At 36.5% G+C, this 15194-nt stretch overlaps 2 protein-coding genes across 2 annotated transcripts; both read left to right on the forward strand.

Moving 5' to 3' along the window:
• Window positions 1-888: 888 nt before the first annotated feature.
• On the forward strand, window positions 889-1761 carry LOC122654846 (cysteine-rich repeat secretory protein 38-like). The gene has a single exon (XM_043849116.1). The coding sequence runs from the start codon at window positions 889-891 to the stop codon at window positions 1759-1761; it is 873 nt and encodes a 290-aa protein (XP_043705051.1).
• Window positions 1762-2732: 971 nt separating this feature from the next.
• Window positions 2733-11824, forward strand: LOC122654511 (protein HGH1 homolog). The gene is made up of 9 exons (XM_043848635.1): window positions 2733-2829; window positions 4680-4802; window positions 5784-5981; window positions 6255-6333; window positions 7417-7562; window positions 8898-9011; window positions 9596-9727; window positions 11042-11155; window positions 11565-11824. Exons 1-9 carry the CDS (start codon window positions 2776-2778, stop codon window positions 11613-11615), a joined length of 1011 nt encoding a protein of 336 aa, XP_043704570.1. The 5' UTR covers window positions 2733-2775; the 3' UTR covers window positions 11616-11824.
• Window positions 11825-15194: the final 3370 nt, after the last annotated feature.

The raw sequence follows: 15194 nt of genomic DNA on the forward strand, positions 1-15194 counted from the left end.
AAGATTAGTGCTAAATATTTCTCTGAAGTGTTTCAAAAACATACAGCTCTTGTTCGCCCCATAACTGGGGTTTTGCTGGCTGAGAATCCTTGGAGGTAAATGTACTGCTGAAAGAAGAGCAAACCTGAGAAGTTTGGTAATGGTTATAAGTTTCATTGTCTACATTGTTATACTTTATAATATATTCCACGTCTAGGAATGGAAATTGTCTTCAATTGTTTGACAAATTAACCCTGCAAGGATACAGAGGTTTTGTTTTCCTTTCTCAACAAAATAAAACCTCATAGGTGTTGGGTTTTAGAAGAAGAGATACTTTAGGGGTTACGAATGGAAATTTCTTCACAGGAACTACAGGATCAACCACCCTAGAGGTTAGAAGATCCCCCAAATTCGATTCGGTTTTTTAAGTTCGATTTGGTGCCTTATTGGTTTTGATGCGATCCGATTTGATTTCGGTGTCATAAAACTCAATCCCAAACATGATCTAATAAGCTCAATTCAGTTTTTGACACTCCTTTCAAGGCCTTAACGAATGCATGAGTACTGGGATCAGTAAGTTGACCCAGTCCATGTTTAGGTCTTTGCATGATCGATGCAGACCAGTCCAGGAATCTTTTCTGCATCACCAATACTGGGGAGAGAGAGACTCGTGACTTTGACCATCAGGTTGCGAACAGTTGCAAACTCTGGCAGTAAATGGAATTTTAATTAGTCAGAAGTCATGAGCCAAATGGGCTTTGGAAATGATTACTCCCAGTCTATTTTGTCCTGTTTCGGTGGTTTGCCCTTTTAAGGTTCCTCTTCTTCCATCTCTCCTTGAACTAATTTCTCATGGCTTCCTTTGTAATTTTGTTCCTCCTCCTTGGCTACCCAACATTAACCTCACCAATGCCTTCTCTTCTAGCTCTCAATTGCACCTCACAACATAAACAGACCTTCATACCCAATAAATCCATCACATCCTTCTTTGATATTCTAATCTCTACTATAAATGCAACCCGATTGGTGGCCTTCAAAGTCGGAACCAGACCAGATCCTTTTGATGGGTTCATGCAATGCCGGCTTGATCTCTCGTTCACTGCCTGTGCCTTGTGTGCTCGAGTTGCTAAGGATACCATCTCCACATTATGCCCCAACCCAGAATCTGTTACTGCTTGGTTCAATGGTTGTTACATCCAGTACTACAACGACTCCAAATTCTCTCAAGCAGTCCAAGTTTTCTCATCCACATCAAATAAACAGAGTAAGATTATTGAAATGGGTCGTTTCGAAGTTGCTCTGGAAATCCTGCTTTTACAGTTAAGGGCTTCAATCACTGTGGCTTCACACCTTGGTTTTTCAAGAGGGGAGATTGTTTATGGAAGAAATGAAAGTAGAATTTATGCAGTTGCAGAATGTGTTCGATTAGTTTCTCTGAGAGATTGTGAAATTTGTGTGGGTGATGGGATAAAGAAGCTTCATGAATGTTGCGGAGGTAAGGTGGGAGGAGTAGTTGTTGCTGGGCATTGTATGGTTCAGTTTGAGGTTTATCAGTTTTTCTCACGTTCTATAACGTATGGCAATACTACTGGGTCAGATTCTGAAGGAGAAACACGAGTTGTTAGTTACAAGGAAAGGGAGAATGATGGTAGTTCTGGTTTCCGTTTGAAAGTAGTTCGGGCTTGGGGTGTTGGAGCTGTTCTTTTTATGGGGATTATTGTTGGAGCTTGGCTATTGAAAAGAAAGATTGTAAATACTGCTAAGGTAGCAGAGGTTAAGTGAGATGGTGATGAAGTTGGAACTTGGAAATTAATGAAGTCATGCTATGAAATGGATGTTTGTTCTGTGTTTGAGTAAGTGTTGTAATCGGTAAAACATGGTTCTATTTTGTGTTTGGCATGCATTCTAAGTCAATTTCGCATTCTTGGATGATAAAAACACCTATTTTTATCATTAGAGAATGTGAAATCAACTTAGAATACATTCCAAGAATGCATTACCAAATACTGCCTAAGTTTGAAAGTCTCTATTGCTTTAGGGAGGGATTTACATTTTGCCCATGTGTATTGGCATCAAGCACACCAAACCAATGGGTGCAAAAGGAGTGTTTCACAATTCGTACATAGAAGGCCCTACATGATCAGGTAGGAGAGAGTGTATGAGAAGGCATATACTACAAGCAATGTGCACATCATTTTCCCATGCATCAATAGTATGCACAAATTATCTAAAAGGGCCAATCACATCCTAGGTGAAGAGGTCATGCTTTTTATTTGCGTCTTCTTTGACGCTGGAGAGAGAGAGAGATCTTTAGTGGCGTCAACTTCGACACTGCAAGTCTGCAACATGAGCTAGTGAAGAAGAAGCAGCAACAATGGCATTCCCCTCCTCTAGTAAAAAACAAACGAAGGCCGGGCTCCAACGATGGTGAGATGAAGATAGCAAATTTATATTTAACCTCCTTAAATAAAGGATTCGTCATTTTATAAAGACAAAAATGTAATGGTTGCAAATTCTGTCTTGGTTACAAACAGATGCACCTTTTTACCCATGAAAATTAATAATCTGACGAACCGTACATGGTTTAATCGGTTTTGAACCGGATTAAACTGATTTTAAAAAAAACTGATTTAAAAGTTAAAACCAATTGGTTGAAATAAAAAGTGTTTTTCAATCTTCACCTTAGGAAACAAAAAAAAAAAACACAAAACCACAAGAAGGATTTTCAAGTTTCAATGTAAATAGTCTAGAATACTAGTAATTTTACATAATCCTCGCAGACTCGAAGTCACGATTATGGCGACGGAACTTGAAGAACTAGTGGGCTTCCTCTCTTCTCCTTCCCCACAGGTAAGGTTTATGTTTCGTTGCTGTTTCTGTTACGCACTTCTGTGTCGTATGTTTAAATCCTGTTAATATCATTGACGATTAAAAAGAAAAACCTTCATTTCGCTTGGGACGGCAAATGTGTGTATCAGAAATTCGGATCGCTTTCATGAATTTCTTTCATGGTTCAGCAAAGAAACTCAGTAACCTTGAACTTATATACCATATAACTCGATAACCTAGGTTCGTTATTTGAATCCAAAATAGAGAGTATTATGGTATTAAGTGTTTCACTCTGAAATAGAATCCCACTACATAAGCTTTCAGACTGGCTTGATACTCTCTGGCTCAGCCTAATCTACAAATTTCATCAACAAAAGGAGCCGATTTTACATTTGAACGATACATCTTGCTAGTCACCTCATGGAGCTTAAAGATTAGATTGAAGTTATTAATTAGGGCTATCGAAATTTTAGATTTTATGAGCAAGATAGGCTCAGGCAGGCTGTTGAGTCATTGCTTTGGTACGGGTGTCTTGAAACTTTACGTACTACCTCCATTGTTGTCACTTGAAGGTGGTTTATGTTCAGCAGAACTTTTGCCAGTGGATCACATTACTTGGGTGAGGCATGAAAATGGCTAATGTAGTTGTGGAGTCCACTTTTATCTTTATTTTGTAATCCTATGGTCCCAGGCCAATGACAATCCGTTCACAAGTGCTGTGAGTTTAGATACTGCTTTTGAACTTGTAACCAAGTTCACTGGTGAGCCCACAAATTGAGTTACATGTCTTAGCATTTCCAGTCCTGTGCAGCTGGACCCGAATTTACCCTTCAGCGAATTTTGCTAGTTAATTTGAAATATACAGGAAGTACCCAACCCCACTTGATCTGAATTGGTTGCTGCACTTTGTACTCCTTGTATTGAAATGTCTTGTAAAATTTTCTGATAGTAATAGCAGTTGCAGTTAACAAAGGCATTTATTATCATTATACTCAGTACCACTGATATATCAGTTTCAATTTTCCTTTTGTTTTATTTCCAAATGAGTTTCATTGGTATCGTTCATGACGAGTTTCGACCCATTATGTTTATTGGTTCCACTGATATGAAGTTGGACTCGATGGTAATTGGATGGGTTGCTGAGTAAGTGTCTAGTAAACTTTTGTTTTTGCCCTTCATGTGAGTTTTTTGGAGATATCATTTCAGTGTTTTCCTGGCTGCTAGTTTCCTTTGGTTACATTTGTGGAAGATGGTTTTCGATGAACCTTATGTGATTGGATCTTCCTCTGTCCTGGCGATCCCCAAAAGCTTAAAAATCCAGCCAATGGGTGCTGCCATGTCATTCATTGGTGGAAGAGGTTGTTGATGAGCAAGAGAGACTGTTGCTGGATGAAACATTGGGCAAAACTTAAGATTGCTGTCACAATGAAAGTGAGATATTTCATAGTGGATATGATGCTAACAGGTCCCCCTCTTCTCTTACTCAACCCCTCTCATTGTGTCTATAAAGCTAGAGGTGGTCCCAACTCCCAACAAGCTTTAGCAATTTTTCAGCATATTAACGACATTAAGGAGTACATTTTCTCTTTACCTATCTAAGGCCTCCAGGGTGTGACTTGTGCTTTTAGATCGTTTTGTTGACATGGTAATTAGGATCTCTGCCTAATGGTGTTTATGTGACTGGGGGTTATAGACACCTTGGTTGAAATTCTTTTTGGAGTAATTTTGTCCTATGAATTATATGGTTGTTTGAGATCTCTCTCGCTCTCCTCACAATTTGGGATTGGTGTTCAAGGATTTCATACTAAATTGATGTGGAAACTCTGTGCTTCCCCCTTTCCCATTTTATCTAACGGTAAAATTATGTACAGGTGAAAAAAGCAGCTGTTGATATAGTTCGAGATTTAACTGGTTCAGAAGATGGTTTGCTATCCCTTGCCAACTACTCGGAAATTGTGATTCCGTCACTGTCTCACCTTTTAGGTGAAAAAAAGGTTCTCTACACTTGTGTTTCTGCTTTTGCAAAAGAATAAAATACTCATTTTCTTCATATAATGTGGTTAAGGGATCAAGATCAACTGATCCACCAAACAATGCATTGGCGGAGCCTTGGCTGCTCCTTGATCCTCACTGGAATTTGCTTGGATTGGCCTGGCACAGTCCTTATCAGATCGTTTGGTCCTTAATCCTTGCTTTAATAATTAGGTAAATTTAATTGACACCATCAGGCATAGGATTCTTATTGGAGGCTAGCAAAAATAAATTGAATAAAAGAACACTTTCACTATGCCAGTCTGTCTAATAATGAAGCTGGCATTTGTATAACTCTGTGTGAATTTTTTTCGTGCTTATTTCCAAAGTAGTAAAATGATGATGTTCTAAATAAGACAAATAGACAATAATCCACTGAGATTATTTAAAGCGGATTTGATTACCCTTCACTAGACATTATTGCCAAACTGTCTTCATCAAATACATACCCATGTGTTGGATGAATTCACCTCTTATGAATTGTACTTTGTAAATTTTCTAGGTGGTTATCTCCAGTGTATTCAAGATAGATGGTTCAAGGAGAATTAATCAAATCAGTTGGAGAAAAAAAATTAGTATAACATTAGCAAATTTACCTGAAGACCCTTGCTGATATGTAATAGTATGCGGCTGGATCCATGGGGTTTTTGCTCACCAATGATCTTGGGAAATTGGTGGATTACCTCTGAGTAGGCCATAGCACAAGAAATTGGGCCATTGGGAGATTCAATGATCCTCTATATGATATGTAGACTTTATTTGATGATTTCAGTATTGCTATGCTGAGGCTAAATTTTGGGTCATCCTTGAGATCAATGAGTGTGTATGTGATTCATGCAATAGTGCCATAATGAATTAATGAGCCTCATAGCTTAGTTCCATTTTTTTTACAAGTCACCTCTTCATAACACATCTGCAGATTAACTCATTTACTGATCTTTCAGGAAGTTTCAGAACCCGCAGCTGAAGCTCTTATAAATCTTTCACAAAATCTAGACCTATCTGCAAAGATGGTTGCAATAGGGATGATTAAAACAGCCATGGAGACGTTATACAAACAAGATTCTGGCATTGCTAGGTTGCTTGTTATGCTCCTTGTTAATCTCACACAGTTGGATGAGGGTATTGTTTGCCTGCTTCAGGTGTAGTCGTATTTCCAAAATTCCTACTTCATACTATAATTGTCTAATTGCCAATTTCCTGTGTAATTTGCATCAGAAGTATGCTTAAATTTAGTGACCCTATACGTTAATATTATTGTTTATGAGCATATTTATTGTGCAAGTAAACAAGGCTAAGTATCATTTTTTTTTTGGCAACAGTGGCAGCATAAATCTGTATCCTATACTTCAATATTGAACATTCAATGCTTTTTATGTGAAATATTTTTTTTCCTGTTAATTCCTACTCCTTAGAACGAAGACAAGAATTTACAAGGACTGTATTTGATGAAGCTCGTTAGGTCATTCTGTACATCCTCAAGTGAAAAAAGAGGTGAGGAGTTGTATTGTTTTCTTATTTTTAATTGATTTTGTATATACTTTGAAATAATGTGTGTGCCCTGGCAATTGGTAACCCTGCAACTTTTTAAATGTAGTACTTGGATACTTCCACTAATAGTTTTTAATTAAGCTAAAGTGTTCTACTTGTCCAGAAGTAAAGTATAAGCTTTATTATGTGAAGCCTAAGTCTAGCGAGCATGAACTTTTGATTAATTAAATAAATTCATAGGATAAAGAGGGAAAAACTGAAATCTTTTTAAAAAATTTATATATAACAAAGGTGAAGGAAAAGTCTTAGAAGATATACATAAAAACTGAAGCATACAGTCCTCAAACTGAATGTTTGAGGCATGTGTTCCTTTGTGCTCACGCCTTAAGACAACTTCATGTGCCTTTGAAGACAATGCTTCCACCGGGAAATCAAATTAAGGGCTGCATTTCAATCATAGGTGTTTTGCATCAGTTATTAGGTGATCAGGAGTCGGGACTTATGCCTTGAGGTGAAGGTAAAATTTTCCACCATGAGGTTTTTGAAAACTGATACATGTGAAAGAAATGGATTTGGTTTATAGGAACTCTTAAATTTTCTTGGTTTATCATTCAGTTTATTTTGTGCTTCCCCTATTAACTTCTGTAATGATCATGCCCTTCATTTCTTATTATCTATTTATTTCTGTTTTCAATAATAGAAAAAGCAATGTATGCTTATCAAAAAATAATAATAATAATATAACTAGTGTATGACAACTTTTGGTTTGGCATATTGTGTTTTATCTTTCCCTCTTTTCTTCTTCTTCTTCTTCCCCCCACCCCTTCCCTGCTGGGGAAATCCTTCTATTTGTAAATTTTCTTTTTCTTTTTCTTTTTTTCCCTTTTTTATTTATTGTAGAAAAATCACTCTGTTTACCTATCCTCTGGTGTTCCATCCGAGGTGATGGTGACTAACAATTAGTGGTGCCATCATTTTGTCAATCATGTTTCCACACTCTAATTTGCATAGAGCATTGGCATTTTGCTAATATTGTGTCAAATTCAATCTGAGAGTGACCTTTTTTCCCTATTGCATGCATGTCAGAGGATCCTTTTGAACATGTTGGATCGATACTCGTAAACATCTCAAAAATGGAAGCGGGGAGAAAATTGCTATTGGACCCAAAGAGAGGTCTTCTGAAACAAATAATTCGACAGTTTGATTCCACAAGTCCGCTGCGAAAGAAGGGGGTATGGATAAGAAGTTAATTCAATGGATAGTTTCTTGTATAGGAAATTTATTTCAGAAAACTAGTTATGTATAAATCTGCTTTCTTGAGATTGAGATTGTATAGTTTTTATCCCGATTCTTATTATAATGAAGAGACAATGTGGTTGCTATCTTAGATGTTTATTACTGATTTACTGCAGTTTTTTGCATAGCTTTCTTTGTATATGTTTATTGAAATATGAATTATCTCTGTGTAGTACCAAAATTTTATTGAAAAGATAGGAGAGAAAAGGGGGGGGGGGGGGAGAGACTGGAGCTCACTGTGTAAAAAGATCTTTCATTCTCATGCTTTTTGTACCAGAGAATCAAGTACCTATTTAGTCCTACTTAAGACAACCTGTTCAATTTTACGCTTACATTTTCTTTGAAACCCTATATATGTCTTCAAAAAAGTCTACTTTCTTCATTCCAGTTAAGGGTGTCAATTGGTTCGGTTCGGTTCTGATTTTCGGTTTTGGTTCAAGACACAATATGTACAAACCAAAACCGAACCGAGTCCGTTCGGTTTTATTCGGTTCCTGTTCAGTTTCATTCGTTTCATATACGGTCTCAGTAATTCAGTTTAAATTTGATTTAAGTGGAAATAACCTACTAAAACAAATAAAGTTGGGAAAGAAATTACAATCCCATAATGATACGGTCCCACAATGTCATGTATGGTACCATTCAACCCTTTTTACACAACTCATCAGTGAAACCATAGTAGGTAATTACACACAACTCAATAAAAGCACATGACTAAAGTTTAGTATGGGTTATACTGTATTCTGTTTGGTTCGGTTCAAAACGATGGTTTCTAGTCTAAATCAAAACCGAACCGAATGAAAGTTTACTTTTCAAAACAAAAGTGCCGCTTTTTTTTTGTTCAGTTTGATTCGGTTTTAAATGGCCGGTTTCGGTTTTGGTTTTCGATTCCAGTTCTAAATTGACACCTTTACTTCCAGTGCCCACTAGGTGAAGTTTTTAATACCTTCATGACAAAAAAGCTAACCTAAACTCTTGCCTTGAGAAATTTGGGTAAGACTAAGCTTAAGAAGTCAGTTTGTTTCAAAATCAAGTTGCATCGACCTTAAATCTACTTTATATACTGTTTCTTTCCTGAAACACTGCCTTTAGTTCCTAGAACTCTGTAAAGCGGTGCCTCCTCTGCTTTATTATAGTTAGAGCTGAAACTGTATTTCTTTGATTATATTTCCACCATCTTCTTTTGTTCTCAATGATTCATTTTATGCGACTGATTTTTTTTTTCTTTCTTCTACGGCATTCATTTTGATAGGATTTATATTTTCTGACAGGTTTGTGGAACCATTCGTAATTGCTGTTTTGAAGCTGAGAACCAGCTACAAAATTTACTTTTGACGTCCGAATTTCTTTGGCCAGCTCTACTTCTGCCTGTTGCTGGCAAGAAGGTCTATTCTTCTCTTGTGTCCAAGTTTTATTTGACTGGTCTTCGATTGAAAATTTTCCAAATGATGGTTTCATCTTTTAATATTTATTCTTCAAATATTAGCAACTGGCTTGATCCCATTTAATTTTCATGTCCTTTCTAAAACTTCGAGTAATTGATATTTGTGAAATAAATACCCAAATGATTTGATTGAGTACTCGATAAACCTTTACAATTGTAACAACAATTTAAGATTTTGCTAAATATAAAGCCCCAATGAGAGAGAGAGAGAGAGAGAGAGAGTTGTTGAGTTTGAAGTTTATTTTATAGTCTTTCTTGCCATACTATCACACTCGGTCTAACCTTAAATCATCAGAAGACCTTGGTCCTCCCATACTGATTTTTGTATTAACAGAAGAAGAAGAGGATTGTTCCCTAATTGCCCGGAAGCACAACTATATGGGTTAAATTTTATCGTATATTATAGCTTCAAGCATTTTAATTGTTCTTTATTTGTTTCTTTCTCCTACAAAATTATGTTTGGTGAGATTTCATATTATAAATTTTTCCACTGTAGTTATTTCTCGCTTGATTTGTCATGCTCAGGTTTATAGCAAACAGGACACATCCAAAATGCCACTAGAGCTTGGGAGTGCACTTTCAATTGAACGAGAACCAGTTGACGATCCAGAAATCCATATCCAAGCACTGGAAGCTATTTACCTGATATCATTGCAGGTCAAAGGGTTTTTTTTTCCTTAAAACAAAGTCGGAATAGTTTATGAGTGTCTTTCTCTAGTTTCATCTCGTCAAATCCAGCAAATGACCCAAAAAATTTCTGGAGATCTAGAATTGTTGGGCATCATTTGTCTTTAATTTTAGGGAACATGCTTTAAAAGAATCGGAGTGATTGCAGTTTTTAAAAAAATGACTTGTTACTTCTTGGCAAAGGATTTTATATTAAGCACCATATTGCACAACTGTTCTAAGGGCCTCGAAATTTTCAGAATTCTACTGTTGGTTCTGGTTCTTCTATTTTTATAAGAGAACAAATATTAGTATGGATCTTGTGGTTTTGCTAAATATTCTTAAAGAGACAAAGGTAAAAAAGTCATTAGTTTGGCAGACTGATGCAGGTTGTAGGGTTAAATAGCCCCAGCACTATCATGGGCATCCTTTGGCCTTTGCCAGTTGATTAAGGCTGGCAATGTTTCAACTGTGGTCCACTTTTGAGCTTTCTTTTTCTTTATTTAGTTAGTTGCGGTTAAGTTCTAGTCATATTAGGAGTTGTTACTTGTCCATTATTTACTTTAGTTACTTCCCTTTTGATGTAATCACTCTCTGTTTAAATTAGGGCTTGAGGTTTGAATTATCCATTTAATAAGTTTCCATTTCTTTCATGCTCATAAATTAGTTATTTTAATTTTAAAAAATCTTTATAATTTGGTGTAAGTGGTCCTATTGAATCAATTAGTTGAATTGAAGTCTTCAGCAAATAGAGTACGATCTCTGTCTGGCCAAGTGAATTCATGATATGTTGAAGGACAGCTTTCCTTGTTGGCTGCTAGGTGAATTCCTAGTATTCTCTCCTTCAACTCTATCAATTCTGCTCCCACAATTCCATTGATGTACCACATCTAGCAATTGGGACTTTCCTCATTCTTGTCTTTGTAGGATTAGTATTACTCTTTTGTTATCCTGGTTGAACTCGAATTTCTATTCCTATTAAAATTGGAAATCTTTCTGTCACAACTGAGAATTCATTCATTTCCCACTGATTGCTCATCTCATATTCACTAAGTTATATATCTGAGGCGAGTAGGCTTTGATAATTCAACAATATAATCCTTTTCTGGGCATTAGCATAGTGTGAGAATGATAATGTTGCCCTCAGAGGCTCAGATAATACAAAAGTTTGATATTCTAATGGTAGAATTCTTTATTTATTTTTATTTTCCTGGTCTGTCTTTGTAGGCCTTCTCATGGGATATATTGCTTTTGGTTGTCCTGACTTATAATAGTCCTCATTTTCATCATTTTATATCCTTCCAGGAGGCAGGTAGGAGAGCTCTGTGGTCCGTTAATGGCCCACGGATACTGCAAGTTGGATATGAAGATGAAGAGGACCCAAAAGTAATGGAAGCATATGAGCGGATTGGATCCTTGGTACTGTATACTTAGTAATCCCTGATTTATCGCTTATAACATTTTTTGAGTCTGGATGGAACTTCTAAAACTCACTAAGTCCTTAGCTTCACCACATCCTAAACGTCACAAATAAGTGCAGCACAAGTGCATAACCCTTTTTTTTTCATAAAAAAAATGCACAGCCCTTTTAAACTTTTCAAAGCTCAATGGCATACTTCTGGAGTTTATAAACAAGTTGGATGTGCTTGCTGATTTTATAGCAAAATTGAAAATCTGGCCCATGATAATTCAACCCTACACTGTGTTGCACATTTTTTAGCATATGTTCTGGTGGCCAGCCCCACACTTCATTTCCTTCTTTTTTTCTTTTTTTTTTTTGGGGGGGGGGTGTAATATTAATCTTCTTTTTTTTTTCTGATTTGACCAGCTGGTTCAAGACAGTGGGGTAGAGGAAACATCTGCTCAAATTTCAAAGTAGTAATGTCTGGGTGCATTGAATTGAATCTACAAATGGTGAATACCAAGGTATCAAAAACCGATTAATTAGAACCTCAAGGTACAGCATTTGTTTCAGTCCGGATGGAGGTGTATGGGCTTCATAAACCCAAACAAACTACTGTTTTTTTTAGTATAAATTTTATCTGTCCTATCTCTGTGTGATTTATAGTTAAGAAAAAATTATTTTTGTTTTTTTTTCTTTTTCTTTTTGGTAGTTAGATATGATGTAAGATTAAGATTTGTACTGTGGTGAGGGTGACACATTCAACTAATTATGAGGAGAAAAAAGAATACTTCTTGGTTTTGGAAGTGTTCTGGATTCTCTATAGTATTAGCTATGATGTAAGATTAGGATTTGTACTGTGGTGAGGGTGACACATTCAACTAATTATGAGGAGGAAAAAGAATACTTCTTGGTTTTGGATGTGTTATGGATTCTCTACAGTACCAGTTGACTCTCTGTTTAATGAATGCTGCTTCTTTTTTGAGTTGCTTGAATTCAGTGTTGTCATAAGACCTTTGTAGCCTAATCATCAGGCCAAAGGGCCTGCCCATTGCTCAGGTTTATTAATCAACTGTGGCTACTAAAGTTCAGCAACTAAAATATCTGTTCTTTCAGGTACAGATCATACAAATGGGCCCACTTAGGGGATCATCTTCTGTTGCAATTACCTCAAATTGATTACCTTAACCATCCATGGTATCATTTAGTTCTTAAATTCTGTGAAGGTTTTAAGTAGAAAAGAATATTATGCAGTAAAATGATGTGACCGTTCAACCTTGTTCTTTTAATAAACATGTCTGTGTTGATTTTCATTTGCTAAGTGTAATGTTAAGAGCATCTAATTCTTTCTGTAGGTCCATTGTCATCATTCTATTCCAATTGACATTATGAATTAGCTTTGCATTCTGTTCCTTCAATGGATTTCAGCACCACTGTAGTACAAAAGTATAAACAGCGAGAAGAAATGTGTTATGAAACAGTAGCTGTTTTCTCTGTTATTAAGTTTTGTGTTTTACAGCTTCAGTCTCAAAGATAGATGGTTCTTGTTACTTGTCCTGATTGTTGGTACTCTTGTATACCTTTTATGGTTGCTGTCCAATCTTGTTATTGAATTGAGTTTTGAACCCGCCTCTCCTGCAAAGCAGGGGGTTAAGGCTGTGTACATTTGCCCTCTTAGATGCTGCAGTAGCAGGAGCCTCATGCATTGGGATGTTCTTTTGTTGCAAGCTCACCATCGCTCACTATGGTGAGCTTGTGTCGGAGGAAGGAGAACCAATGGAATAATAGTGCTTCTTCAATTAGTTACAGAGGGGTGAGTGGCAGATGAGGACGTAAACGTGTAGGAGATAATAGATGAAAGGAGATGATGGGCGAGGGACTAATATAAAACTTGAATGCCACATTGATAGACGACAGTGGGAGTTTCCCACAATTTGTGGGATGTTAAAATGCTGCTTCAGCGGTATTCTTCACTGTTTTTATTAATAGGAAATCCAGTACTCTTATTTCAGTAGCTCATAATCTTGCTAATCTTGCTACATCTGCTGGGCACTCTAGAACCAAAGTATCTGTAAGAGACAATGTTCTTTCTTTCCCTTTTTTTTTTTTTTTTTTGGTGTGTGTTTTATCTTTTGATTTGCTATAAAAAAAAAGAAGGCATATTGATTGAAGCCTGGAAAGGAGAAATGAAGAGTGGACTGAAGACATCGGAAATGTTCTAAGGCAGGTGAGAAAAAGTGGAAATGCGTTCGCACGAAGTCAAATTTTCCCTTTAGGGTAAGTGAGAAGTTGTACCTGTTTTCTCATTTCCAGAAATTCTTTTAAACTAAGCTTAAAAAAGAGTTTAAAATAATTCCTACGTGACTTATCATTATGTCATTCTCAAGAGTCATTTTTTCTTTCATGTCTTTTAATTATACATGTGAAATGATAATATTTTACTATTAATAATGGGCAAAAAATGTAAAATCATAATTTCTTTTTGGGTGAGGGTTTTATGCGATTTCAAAGTATAATTTTGCACCAATAAGGGGAGGGTGACAAAGGGGGCATTTAATCCATTTATTGAGGAGAGTGGGAGGGGGGCATGACTGGGATGTGAGAGGGTGTGTAAGAATCTGCAAGCTGGTATCGTGCACTTCCTTTTCCCTTTCTTTTTGGAAGAGGGTTGGATACAAATTTGAGTACTTTTTTTTAAACAATAAAGGGAGGGTTGTACGCATCCTTACCCCCTGCTTCGCAACAGAGGCTGTTTTCAAGTTTTGAACTCGCAATCAATAGCGCAACTTAACCAGTGCACCAAGATTCAACCACTCCATCAAACCTAGTTAAATGAGATTAAATTAATTAATTATAATTTTATTATGTATTTGTTATAATTATTCTTTTATGTCCGACTCCATACCGTGGATTTGTTTTCAACTACGAACAAACTTGGCACTCTGTTCTAAGGTTGTCGTGTTGTATATTTCCTCAATGACAATTGAAACATAAATATAAATACTGGCACATTAATGTGTTGAAGACTTAACTTGTAAAGATTAATAAATGGTTCATTGCCAACTGTGTTTGGCAATAAGAATTTTTGGTGGTTTATTTTCTTGTACCTGAGAGGTACTTATTGTTACGTTCATGTCTTATGGGCCTGTGGTGTGCCAATGGTTGATACCTACACACCGGCCACAGCGTACATAATAAGAATGTGAATAGGGTGACACTCAATAAGGTTTCCACTGTCCATCTGCGGAGAACATTCCAAGTGAAAGAGTTGATGGACTGTGACTAGTCAAAATCCAGGGTTTGGTAGTTGTTTTGTAAAGTTTTGAAATTTTTATTTTATTCTATTTGTATATTAAATAAATATTATTTGAAAAGTGTTTCGAATGTTTTTTGGTCCAACCACGGGTCTTGTTATTACCGTATTGATGAACAATGGATTAGTCTTTTATGGCAGTGATTTTATTGTACACATGTAAGGTCTATTGTGGATACTAATAGTGTGGGGAATAAAATGTAATGAAAATTTCTACCACCAGGTTTCAGGTTACGCTTTTTGTAGTGTGATCCTTTAGTGCAATTAAGGATAACTTAAAGACTATCCTTTAGAATCACATCACTTGGTATGATCATGTCTGTTAGATTGTAGTCTCCGTGACTAGGTCTATTATAAAAGAGGAGCTATGGCTGAAACCCAATTTGCGCTACACATAAATTAGAGAAAGAGATGAACAGAGAAAATATAGTCTTTTTCTTTTTCAACCTTGGGATTCAGTCATTGGAGAGGGTGCGTTCGACGAAGATCATGTTTGAAGTGTTGCAATCCTTTGGAGGAACATGCCATCAGTGTGTTATAGGTAATCATGAATCTTCGTTGTTAGTTTCATTCATGTGATCATGGGGATTCTATGCTAGATTTTAATTTTATGAAGTATACTGTGTCAATTTGCTTCCATCGCCACCTTAAAGAGGGTGTGGGGTCCATGGGTGGGATGTAAGAGGGCATGCGCAAACATCTTCACACTGGTACCGTGCGCTTCCTTTTTCCTTTTATTTTTG

The sequence above is a fragment of the Telopea speciosissima genome, chromosome 3 (genome assembly GCF_018873765.1).
Source record: "Telopea speciosissima isolate NSW1024214 ecotype Mountain lineage chromosome 3, Tspe_v1, whole genome shotgun sequence".
Classification (NCBI taxonomy): Eukaryota; Viridiplantae; Streptophyta; class Magnoliopsida; order Proteales; family Proteaceae; genus Telopea; species Telopea speciosissima.